The following is a 12,714-nucleotide window of genomic DNA, read 5'->3' on the forward strand; positions in this document are numbered from 1 at the left end:
AGAAATGGAGGCGGAAGGTCGATTTAAGTAATAGTCCATTTTCTGCTGTCTTAACTGAATACCCAAGAAAGATAGTTGTAAAAACAGTGGGCTGCTTTGGAGACTAGGAAGTGGCACCTGTTTCTGGAAAGGCACACCATCCAATGGGGAACGGTGAACAGCGTCAGAGGGAAGTTGGGGAGACGGCAGGCACTCGGGGTGTTGAACTGGTTCTTCTAGCCAGAAACCAACTACATTAACTAACACACCCTCCCTGCCTACCCATCATCATGGTCTGATCACCTCTTAATCCCATCTGGATGTCTGAGTATCAGGTTTTTGTTTGTTGTTTTTTTGAGGTTGGGTCTTGTATGTAGCCTCTACTAGCTTTAAACTCAATATAGCCAGTTTTGGCCTTGAACTCAAGGTGGTCCTTCTGAGCGGCCGCTTAGAGTACTAGGATTTTATTGCTCCTTTGGGGACTAGGTTTCTATCACAAAGTCATTGTGTGGAGCCAGGCACTGTGGCTCACATTTTAAATTCTTGGTTTTATTTTATGTGTGCATGCCTGTATTTACACCACATGCAGTGCAGTACCTGCAGAGGCCAGAAGAGGGTGGCAGATCTCTGTGGAACTGGAGTTAGAGATGGTTGTCAGTAACTGCCCTGTGGGCCGGGAACTGAACTCATGAGCTCAGATCCAATGCAAGAGCAGCAAGTACTCCTAACCACTGAGTGGCTCTCACTTGTAGTTGTTGCTTGGGAAGTAGGAGAAGGGTGATTAGTGACTATAAGGCCAAGCTGGGACAAGATACCTTGTCTCAAAAAGTCCCAAACCAATCAAAACAGAATAAAAAGAAATTAGAGGTAAAAAAAACCCTGGATGGCCTAGTGAAACTTTGTGGATGAGTTTGAAAGAGCTGATCTGGCGAGTGTGGGAAGGGGCAGTTAGAAAGATAGAAATGTGTTAAGATAAAAAAGCTTAGTAAACTTTGTGCAACCCTATTGCTGAAAGTAGGATTTATGAAAATCTAAAGTTTCAGAGAAAAAATAACTGAAAATAATGGCAAATCTTTGAGTCAAGTGATCCTTGGATGTGTTGGGTCCAAGAGTGTGAGGGTGAAGACTGGTTAGGAGGAGATCACTGGCCAGGCCAGGGGTGCAGCTCCATGGTAGAGGCTTGCCTTGTGTTTCTAAGCCATGCAGTACTGTGATAAGGAGAGAAAACAAAACTAGATTATTTGAGTGAAAGCTAGCCTGGGCTTAAATTTGTTACCATTCTGCCTCAGCCTCCTGGATACTGGGAGTTGGGCTTCAGGTTTCTTTTTGATACTGAGGACTGAACCTGGGTTTGTGCATGTTACAGTGCTCAGCCCTAGATTTGGGGTGTGCGAATGTGTGTTGGGGCGTGTCTGTGTGTGGTGAGCTTATGTATCCAGGTTGACTTCAGATTGACTGTACAGCTGAAGATAACTGACTCCGTCTCCCCGGTTACTGTTACAGTAGTTTCACCATCATACCTAGACCCTAAATTTTGGTGTGTTTGTTTGTTTGTTTGTTTGTTTGTTTTTGAGCTGGTGTCTTGTTATGTAATCTTGACTGGCCTGGAACTCACAAATAGACCAGACTGGCCACATTCTTACAAGTTCCATCTGTCTCCACCTAAAGTCTAGTTTGAAGTGAGACACTCAACATTTTAACATTGCCTACATAGTAATGACTGTATAAGGAGGAAGATTGCTTCTGTCTACTCTGGTCAGCTTCAGTAGTTTGATAAATGTCTTTCTGTGCATAAGAAACGTAAAAAGTTGAGGGTTTTTATAGAAATGAAATCATACTGCTTAGAGAGCACTGTTCTAGTGATGTGAAAACAAAGCATATATGCGTGGTATTTTATAGTATTCTGTGACTGTTCTATCGATAACCTTTAAAAGCACTACAGAGTATGTTTTAAAACAGCAGAAGAATTCCGTTGTTATGTAACGGTTCAGTCATTTACCTGACTGTGGTGATTCACACCTACAGTTCAGCACTTGGGAAGCTGAGACAGGTGGATCCCTAAGAGTTGGGAGGCCAGCCTGGTCTACATTGTGAGTTCCAGGCCGGCCTGGGCTATGTAGAGAGGCAATGAAGGGCTCTAGCAAGCTCAAGCATGGCAAACATGGTGCCAGCAGGTTTTGCCTCTTTTGCTCTTCAGTTTCCTGAACCCCTTCTGAAAACCGCCTATATCCAGCTCCAGGGAATGTGCCGCCGTCTGTCTCAGGCACGGCACACACATGTGGCATACAGGCATACTTGCATACAGAGGGTAAAACAAAAGGATCTTAAAAATTGGGGGGGTCATTCCTTTGTTACAGCCTTTGCTTAAACCTCTCAGAGAAGTCTGTAGAAGGAGCAGTATCCCAGTGGCTAGCCAGATTCCCATTAAAGAGTGAACATGGGTTAGGAAGACACACTGGCGAGGATTATGTTGGGTGTGTGGAGTTGGGATGTTCTATAGAGCACAGTGGAGGTCATTAGGTCACTTACACCTTCCATTTTCAATTCGGCATGTCATTTTCAGTCTCTGTCGTTGAGTGAGTTAGTCTGTCAGAAGACTATATATCTGTGTGTATCCTATTGGTTCTGATATTCTTGAGAACCCAAACCAATACAATAGTAAAAATAAGCAATCTGGCAGCGTGCGATGACATGTACACAGAGAACTCAGGAAGCAGAGGCAGGAGGATTAGAAATACAAGGGCATTCTAGTTTATGCAGTGAGTTAAACCTGGTTTGAATTACATTAGACCCATCTGAAAAAAAGAATAATGCAAGCAAAAAACAACCCAGGGCTGGGGAAATAGCTCAGCTGGTAATCGCAGGGACCTGCATTTAATTCCCAGAACCCAACTGAAAAAACTGAGTAGTGGGGGCTGGAGAGAGATAGCTCAGAAGTTAAGAGCACTGACTGCTCTTCCAGAGGTTCTGAGTTCAATTCCCAACAACCATATGGTGGCTCACAACCATCTATAATTAGATCTGGTGCCCTCTTCTGGCTTGCAGGCAGGGCACTGTATACATAACTAAATAAATGGTTGTTTTTTCTTTTTTTTAAAAAAAAACTGAGTAGGGTAATGAATAGCTGGGAAGGGGAGATAGGCAGATCCGTGGGACTTGCAAGCCAGCCAGTACACTCTACTCAGGCAAGTTCTAGGCCAAGGAGTGACCTTATGTTGAAAGAAAAAAGGAAGAAGAAGACACACAGCATCTGGGGATGGCACCCCAGGATGTCTCAACACAAAACGATGTATGTAGATCAAGTACAATTTTCTATTCATACTTACTAACCCTTGGAAGCAGTTGATGAGTAGATGACAGAAATAAACCATGGCACCTGCAGACAAGAAAATAGTCACCACAGAAGAACTCATCTTTCAAGCCTGAAAAGATGTAGGGGAACCTTAAGTATCACTGGGTGAAAGAAGCTGGGCTTAGAAGCTGCACACTGTAAGATTTCAACTGTGAGGCAAGTCTGAAGGACTTTACAGGATCAGTGTACTTAAAAGGACTTAAGTTAGCTGGGCGTGGGTACCTGAGTTCAAGACCAGCCCGGTCTACAGAGTGAGTTCGGGACAGCCAGGGCTACACAGAGAAACCGTGCCTTCAAAAACCAAAAATGAGAAACTAAAATTTGTACTTGTTTATATTGAGACAGGGTCTTGCAGTCTGGCCTAGGCTGACAGGAAGCTTTTATTTCTTTCTGAGTATTGGAATTACAGGGGTATACCACCGCATTTGGATTTGTGCATATCTGTACTAAGTTAGTCTAAAAGAGAAAGGTGGCAGGATCTGTAGACATTAGTGTTCCGTCTCCTAGGTAACCAGGTGAGTGACTTTCAGTCACATCCACACTACCTGTCTGCTGTGTACAGTAGCTGTCACATAGGTTTGAATTAGCATCTCTATCAGGCATCCTCCAAATTACAAAGAAGGAGCAACACCGTCCTGATCCTTTGTTAGGTTGTGAAGGCCTAGAAGGCCTGTATCCAGGTGGGGCCTATGACTTGCCAGTCTGGCTGCCACACCATATGGAAATATGGAATACGGGCCTACGTGAGCCGTGCAGCATGACCTCACTGTTATGTATGCTTGAGTCATCTCAGACCTGCTTTACTATTGGGTTTTTGTATTTTTTGTTTTCTTTTGTTTTTGAGATGGGGTCTCTAGGTAGCCTTGGCTATTCTGAAACTGTAGACCAGGCGGTCTCCTCGAGCACTGGGATTAAAGGTGTGTGCTAACATGTAGGAACACTGAGAATGAGTGAATTTTTTCCTCTGATTTGCACATCAGGTTTTGAGGTGTTGTATTTTAAACTGACTGTGTGAGGCATGTACACAGAAATTCTAAATAAAAGTCTGTTCTTAGTACTCGGTATCTGCATTGAACATTTCAGCGTGCTCTATGGACCATGTGCTGCTATGGAGGCCTGAAGACGGAGACGCTAGATGCTGGGCTGGATTAAGTGCCTGCTGAGGATGGTGGTTCAGCGAGCTGGGCTCAGCATGCAGTCGGTGAGTGCTCACAGTCCCCCCAAACATCCAGATGTTTCCATCTTCTGAGGCTTTCCTGAGAAAACGATGTAAACTTTAACAACATTTAAATGTATTGTGTGTAGTCGTGATTTGATTACTCTTGGATCTCAGAAGTGGGTCTGTTCGCAGCACAGTGAGGCAGTAACTTTAACAACATTTAAATGTATTGTGTGTAGTTGTGATTTGATTACTCTTGGATCGCAGAAGTGGGTCTGTTCGCAGCACAGTGAGGCAGTAACTTTCTAGGTTATGCTCAAAACTTATTATTGTAGTTACATGACCTCAAAAACAATGCATTCGTTAATGAAGAAAAGGATTAAATCTGTAGAGAATCACTGATTGTTTGGCTCATAATTAGTAACTTTGTTTTTAGATTAATATTAAATATTACAAGCAAATGATAAAGCATGTTTTCCTAAAATGTAACAGTAGCTAGAGAGAAATCGTAGCCTATTATATAATTCTATGCCACAGATTTTTTTTAAAGAAAAAAAAGATGTTCATTTTATAGAGGTTATGATTTTACTTTTTAATATATTCAAGTTCTCATTTTGTAGCCCAGACTGGAAGTCAATGTGTAGGCCAGGCTGGCATCAAATTCGGAGATTTTCATCTGTGGATAGGAATACTTGCCAGTATAGTTAGCCATGGGTTAGATGGCAGTCTGTCTGGATAGTGCACCAAGGGGATAAAGAAAGGACAGACACAGGTACAGTGAAGCGGGATCAGGTGATTAACATGCATTGTGTATCTTCTCAAGGACTTGGCATGCAAATAAATGCGATTCCATTCTTGAGAGTGTCAGGAAGCCCAAACTGTCCTTATCCTATACCTCTTTTATCTGCATCCTCGCTGTTTAAACAGTAAAACTTGCATTCAATGTGCATGCGTATAAATCAGCACTGGAGGTACTTCAGGAGCTGGTTCTTCCATTATGTGGGTTTGGGTGGAACTCAGGCCATCAGGAGGTACCAAGTGTCTTTACCGTCTGTGTCTCTCTGAAGATGAGCGTGTGTTTGTGTGTGTGCTTATTTGCTGCATTGGACCTTGGACCTATAGGGCCTGACACATGCCAAGCATGTGCTGTATCACATCTCCATCACCCAGCTCTTTGGGTGTATGTGGGTAAATACCATGGCACATGTTGGAGGTCAAAGTTGTGGGTTTCAGGGATCAAACTCAGGTTGCCAATCTTAGGCAAGCCCCTTGGATGAGCCATTGCAGCAGCAACCCCCGTCCCTTACAAAAGTGTTATATTGTCTCACAAAGCTGCTCAGGCTGACCTTGAACTTGAATTGTGCTTCCTTAGCTGCCTGAGTAATTGGGATACAGGTCCTGTCACCAGGCCTGATTTAGCTGTTTTACTGTAGACATCAGCCATGCTGTTAACAGCCATCCACAGTTAGTGTAGTATGCCAGGACTCAGTTCCCATGGCTTTTGCATAGACCATTCCTTGTTATATACCAGAAATTGAACTTCACAGCCTTGCTGCCTCTTCCAGTTACCTGAGGTATAACCTAGTTCTGAGTCCACAATCCTTCCTCTTTTTAGTATACTTTGGTACTTATAAAAGAAATGGAAGAAAACCTTAGAAAAACCTTAACTTATTGACTACGAATAGGCTCATGAAATAGTGTCCATTTTATAGATGAGAAAATAGAAGTGTAAAGGATAATTATTTGAACCTTTTGTAGACAATCAGTTGGCAGACCCTGCTTTTAAAGTCAAGGCTTTATGCTGCTCTAGGTCTTACTGGCTCCTCCCTGCTCCTCACTGCCATCCACTTTGATTCTCTGTTCCCTCCCTCCCTCCCTCCCTCCCTCCCTCCCTCCCTCCCTCCCTCCTCCCTCCCTCCCTTCCTTTTTTGGAACAGGGCCTCACTGTGTAACTGGCTGGCCTTGAACTCACAAGAGATCTACCTGCTTTTGCCTCCCTTGAATACTGGGATTAAAGGTGTGTGCCATAAAGCCTGGCTCAATTTATTTTTGTTATGTTTTGTTTTGTGTGTATTGATGTTTTGTCTGCATGTGTGTCTGTACATTCATTACTCTGTGCTTGATGCCAAGGAGAGCAGAAGAAGTATCAAATCCCCCAGAACTGGAGTTAGAGATGATTGTTTGTGAGCCTCCATGTGAGTGCTGGGAATTAAACAGCTAATTCTGTTAACTGGTGAGCCATCTTTCCAGCCCCTTAACATTTTTTAAAATTTTGTGTGTGTGTGTGCGCGCGCGTGCACACACACCACAGCATGTGTATTATAATTAGAGGACAACCCTGACTGAAGAAAGGAAAGAAAAGAGACAAACTTCAGCCAGCAAGATGGCTCAGCAGCTGCAGACACTTGGTGCCAGGCCTGATGACCTGAGTTGTACCCTTGGAGCCCACAGAGCGGGTGAAAGTTGCACGTCTCCTTGTTTGTACTTTAAACATCCATAATGTTTGAATTTTTCTCAGTCCTGTATGTTTATCCTTAAGTAGAAATTTCAAAATTTGTGTATGTATTTAGACTTTTTTGAGACAGTCCTAACTATGTAGCCCATGGTGAACACGAACTCAAGATCCCCTGTCTCAGTCTCCGGAATCTCCATGCTTAGATTCAAATATGACTGGAACTGGTCCCAGCAACGTATGTTTGAAAAGTTATAGGCAATATGTAATTTGTATTACCAATCTATTAATACACATTTCTGTTTCATTTTGTTCTTTGGAGGAAGAGTATGAATGAGTAAATGGGTAAGGCTAGGAGAACTGAGAGAAGACTGTTCTTTAGTTAGGGATTCTATCGTACATGTGTATGGTATGGGTGTGTGTGCATGCATGCGTGTACAGGTGTTTGTATCTGGGCAGTTGCATGCCAGCACACTTTTATTTTTCCTTGGCTCCTTTGGAATTAGGAATATATGTTTATTGAATCTCCGTAATAAATGTGATTAAAAGTGTAGAGATCCCCCAAAATTTTACATCACATGTAGATTTACAAGTAATTTCCAGGGACTTGAGACTCAAACTATATCATTGTTTGAACAAAACACTAGAATGAAGCTGATTGTTTGACTATATACTTTCTTTTGTTTTTCGTTTTTGTTTTTGTTTTTTGAGACAGGGTTTCTCTGTAGCCTTAGTTCCTCCCCTGGAACTAGCACTTGTAGACCAGGCTGGCCTAAAATTCACAGAGATCCGCTGACCTCTGCCTCCCGGGTGCTGGGATTAAAAGTGTGTGCTACCACCGACTTCCTTATATACTTTCTTTTAATTAATAGCATAGATTAGTTTCTAATGGGTTCCTATATTGAGCAGGGACAGATGACAGCTTCAGATTCTAGCTCCGAACGTCGACGCTTCCACAATAGTATTTCACGTGTGAAAGAACAAGCCTCTCTCCTGCTGCGTCTTTCGCTTCCACAATAGTGTTTCACGTGTGAAAGAACAAGCCTCTCTCCTGCTGCGTCTTTCGCTTCCACAATAGTATTTCACGTGTGAAAGAACAAGCCTCGCTCCTGCTGCGTCTTTCGCTTCCACAATAGTATTTCACGTGTGAAAGAACAAGCCTCGCTCCTGCTGCGTCTCTCGCTTCCACAATAGTATTTCACGTGTGAAAGAACAAGCCTCTCTCCTGCTGCGTCTCTCGCTTCCACAATAGTATTTCACGTGTGAAAGAACAAGCCTCTCTCCTGCTGCGTCTTTCGCTTCCACAATAGTATTTCACGTGTGAAAGAACAAGCCTCTCTCCTGCTGCGTCTCTCGCTTCCACAATAGTATTTCACGTGTGAAAGAACAAGCCTCGCTCCTGCTGCGTCTTTCGCTTCCACAATAGTGTTTCACGTGTGAAAGAACAAGCCTCGCTCCTGCTGCGTCTTTCGCTTCCACAATAGTGTTTCACGTGTGAAAGAACAAGCCTCTCTCCTGCTGCGTCTTTCGCTTCCACAATAGTGTTTCACGTGTGAAAGAACAAGCCTCTCTCCTGCTGCGTCTTTCGCTTCCACAATAGTGTTTCACGTGTGAAAGAACAAGCCTCTCTCCTGCTGCGTCTTTCGCTTCCACAATAGTGTTTCACGTGTGAAAGAACAAGCCTCGCTCCTGCTGCGTCTTTCGCTTCCACAATAGTATTTCACGTGTGAAAGAACAAGCCTCGCTCCTGCTGCGTCTCTCGCTTCCACAATAGTATTTCACGTGTGAAAGAACAAGCCTCTCTCCTGCTGCGTCTCTCGCTTCCACAATAGTATTTCACGTGTGAAAGAACAAGCCTCTCTCCTGCTGCGTCTCTCGCAATAGTATTTCACGTGTGAAAGAACAAGCCTCTCTCCTGCTGCGTCTCTCGCTTCCACAATAGTATTTCACGTGTGAAAGAACAAGCCTCTCTCCTGCTGCGTCTCTCGCTTCCACAATAGTATTTCACGTGTGAAAGAACAAGCCTCTCTCCTGCTGCGTCTTTCGCTTCCACAATAGTGTTTCACGTGTGAAAGAACAAGCCTCTCTCCTGCTGCGTCTTTCGCTTCCACAATAGTGTTTCACGTGTGAAAGAACAAGCCTCTCTCCTGCTGCGTCTTTCGCTTCCACAATAGTATTTCACGTGTGAAAGAACAAGCCTCTCTCCTGCTGCGTCTTTCGCTTCCACAATAGTGTTTCACGTGTGAAAGAACAAGCCTCTCTCCTGCTGCGTCTTTCGCTTCCACAATAGTGTTTCACGTGTGAAAGAACAAGCCTCTCTCCTGCTGCGTCGTTCTTGCTGCTGTCACTTTCAGATGGTGTTGCTAATGTTGGGGATTGTCATACAAGACACAGGCGTGCACCAGTACACAGACAGTGGATTATTTTAGTTTGTAGATAAAGCAGTGTATAGTTTCTCTTCTTAGAAGTGGATTGAATTGTCTTCTTTTTAATTAGACCAAATGTTCTGGTAATGCCAGTTTTCTCCCTGCTTTCTCTTGCATCTGGGAAAAATTTGATGATAGTTTCTCTTTAGCGTCTGCCCTTCTCCAAACCAGGATACTGACAAGCACAGTTCAGCCACAAGGTAGGGTAGCTAATGCATGTGGGTCCTGCAGCCTGCAGTGCACAGATGGTGCCTTTTCGGTACCATCTGGTCCCGTTTCTTCCCAGTCACTTAGAATTTCTTTCCCACTGTGCGGGCTGTATTAAAAAAAAAAAAAAATAGGATAAGGGCCTGGCACCAGACTTCCTAGAAGTTAGCTGCTCCTTCCTCTCATTCCTTACCATCTACTGGAGGCTGTGACTCTTCTAAACATCCCAGCCATTATGACTTAGATCCTTGCTTCATTCTGTTTTATGAAGTGCGGGGCAGTTCACAAGGATCAGAGGAGCAACATTGTTAGTCTGCTGTGTGTGCTTAAAAAAAAATAGTGACACGGAGCAGTCTGTGCTGACTCGGTAGGGAGAACCACACAGTTTACTTATTCCTTATAATTAAAAGCTGAATCACTGGCCACTTCTCTTCCAGAAAGCACCTGGCATTCTTTGCCCCTGGTATTAAACAGATGGGAAGATGCTGGTGAGGGTTGCTGGAAGCTGGAAGAAGGTCTGGCTGCTGACCTGAGCAGGTCCTCTAGGAGTGAACTTTTTGTCCTCTTCTCTAGGCAGGAACTTGTTTCCTAGAGAGCTGGGGGGGTTACTGCAGATAGGTAATTGTCACATTATGATGCACAAATAACATTCCATTTCTCCTACATCATAGTAGCACTTTGGCTCCAGGACTAAATGGGAGAGATTAGAAATGAGTGAGTGGTGTGCTCACCATTGCCCTATGGGTTTTGTTTTAAAAGATCAAGACCTATTACAATGTACCAGGTAAAAAGCGCAATGACTGTCTTCTAGTGACTATTGTTTCTTGACTGGTGATTCTTTGCTCTGAGAGCTGTGGGAACTATTTCCTCTCAGAAGTTCTGGTCCTCGTGGACTGAAGACTGCTAATGGCCCTCTAGTCCTTGGTGCATTGACATGTACTTGAAAGCTTGGGTAACTTTACCTCTTAAATTCTTTGTGTTACTTAATTCATATTTTAGTTGTCTGCTGACCCAGATTTCCAAATTGTGCTGTAAGTTTTAGCTACATTTATAAAGAAAGAATTACGGGTTTTGTTTGCTCTTATAGCCAATTTTCTGGAATTTTCCCAGGTAAAAGTTAGTGAAACCAGGAACATATATGATAGAAAAGCTTTAAAATGAGGCAGATGCCTAAGGGGGTACCATTTGTACCCCACAAACCTCACTTTGACTCACATATTAGTGTACTAAGTTGGATTTGATTGCTAAATTTGAGAATTTAAACTGTTTCTGTAAGTGTTTCTCATATGCTGTACATGCGTAGTAGAGATTGGTGTGAGGTCTAGTTTGGGTTAGTGATAGCAGCCACCACAATAAGTGGAAACCAGCTGCTGGGCATAAAGTTTCCGTTGGTTCATTAGTTAGTATTCTAATTACACTAGTATATTAGCGTAATTTCATTCTTTAAATTAGAATTTTGGCAGACCTTAGAAAGTGAACTGTCCATTTTTATCTTTCTGATTGGTATTTAATTTATTTAGTATTAAGAGGTAATTGAATATGAAAGTTTGAGTAAAGTATGTTTTTTAAAATTGCTCTTAGTACTGTGCTGCACTTGTGTGCCTCTCAGTCTAGGCTTTCGGATGGCTCACTCAGCATGGGTGAGAAAAGGTGACGTTACACATGGCATTGCAGTCACTCGCGTTTCTGTGCAGTCTTTCAGTGTGCTCTAGGACACTGCTTTTGCTCACAGAAAGTAGCCCTCATTGTGGCAGCTCCTAACTCACATAGCGTTTTCATAGGCCTTAACGACAGGGCCCTTGAAGAAGCCAGTGTAGCTACATCTGTCCCCACTAATATTTGTTTTGGTCTGTCACTTGTGTGTAGCAGATGACATTCATCACAAAATCACTCCTCAAGCTTCATGCTGATTCTGGATTTAATTTGAAAAATCTCCATAACAAAAATGGCTCATGTTTCCAAAGTCTTGATTTTTTTTTTTTAAATTCTAAAACTAAAAATACGATAGGTAGCATTTCCTCTGTGTAAACATAAGGAATTAGTTTGTACTCCCAATGCAGCATTATTTTAAGTTTGCTCGAGGATATTATTGGCTGCTGAGATGGCTCTTGCTGCCCAAGGGTGACAACCTGAGTCTGATCCCCAGAAGTCATGGAAAGTAGCAAGAGAAGAGACTCAGCAGAGCTGTTCTCCAACCTCCACATGCAAGCCAAGTCACAGACGCCTGAGCACATGCGCTCGTGCGCGCGCACGCACACACACACAAATACTACTCTATTTCTATATAGTATATTAGGCTTTATCACTTTAATACCAAGCATCTGTCTGTCTAGCTATCCTTTCAATTTTGAATTGAGAAATAGTAGCTTATTTCCTAGAAAACTTGGAACATTCTGATACTGTTAGCACTCAGTAGCCAGTGTATTGTATTAGCAGTTTGAGAAGTTTTGTAAACGTTTGATTTTCCCTATTTCCTTAGGTACTTTGGTCTGGAAAGCCATATGGTTCGTCTCGAAGTATCGTAAGGAAGATTGGTACCAACTTGTCTCTGATTCAGTGTCCAAGAGTTCAGTTTCAGGTAGGTACTGTGTCTTGAGTTTTTCAGATTTTCATGGTAATAAGGGCCTTGGAAATGTGAACGGGCAAGGTGCTTTGGAAGTACTGACTTGTTTTTGAGGCTTTCTCCTATTAATAACCCTGAAACAGAGGATTAGCAGTGAGGCCTTTCTAATTTTAGTTCCTCTGAAGGCTTATTCCGGATCTTCAACATTATCCTCCTTGAGATGCCTAGGGGAAGCTCGGGAAACTGTGAGGACAGGTGGTAATTCCCCGGTGACCTTGAACCTATTAGGCCTTTGGGTGGTTATCTAATGTTGCAGCTAAAGAAGTCTTTTTTTTTTTTTGTGGTGGTTAGGGTGGACCTGAGGGCTTTGGTATGCTAGGTAGATACTTGACCTTTTGCACTTACAAATGTTTCTTGGGATCAGCAAGACAACTGACATGATGATTTTGATACCAGGACCCTCATGGTGGGAGGAGAAAAGAGACTCTTAAATTGTCTTCTTGTTGGCATACTCACAGTGCCACACACACACACACACACACACACACACACACACACACACACACAGTAAATAAG

The 12,714-nt window shown here is 43.0% G+C and overlaps 1 protein-coding gene across 3 annotated transcripts in view; it reads left to right on the forward strand.

Moving 5' to 3' along the window:
* Mtfr1 (mitochondrial fission regulator 1) overlaps positions 1-12,714 on the forward strand; it is a 50,105-nt gene that overhangs the window by 6,420 nt on the left and 30,971 nt on the right. For 2 of the 3 annotated variants that reach the window (XM_057791019.1, XM_057791020.1), the window contains exons 2-3: positions 4,415-4,532; positions 12,055-12,153. In XM_057791019.1, the coding sequence (XP_057647002.1) occupies positions 4,467-4,532; positions 12,055-12,153 (165 nt within the window). In that variant the 5' untranslated portion in view covers positions 4,415-4,466. Of the gene's footprint in view, positions 1-4,414; positions 4,533-12,054; positions 12,154-12,714 lie in introns of those variants that run through there. The other variant, XM_057791022.1, reaches the window with a different exon arrangement.

The sequence above is a fragment of the Chionomys nivalis genome, chromosome 16 (genome assembly GCF_950005125.1).
Source record: "Chionomys nivalis chromosome 16, mChiNiv1.1, whole genome shotgun sequence".
Taxonomy (NCBI): domain Eukaryota; kingdom Metazoa; phylum Chordata; class Mammalia; order Rodentia; family Cricetidae; genus Chionomys; species Chionomys nivalis.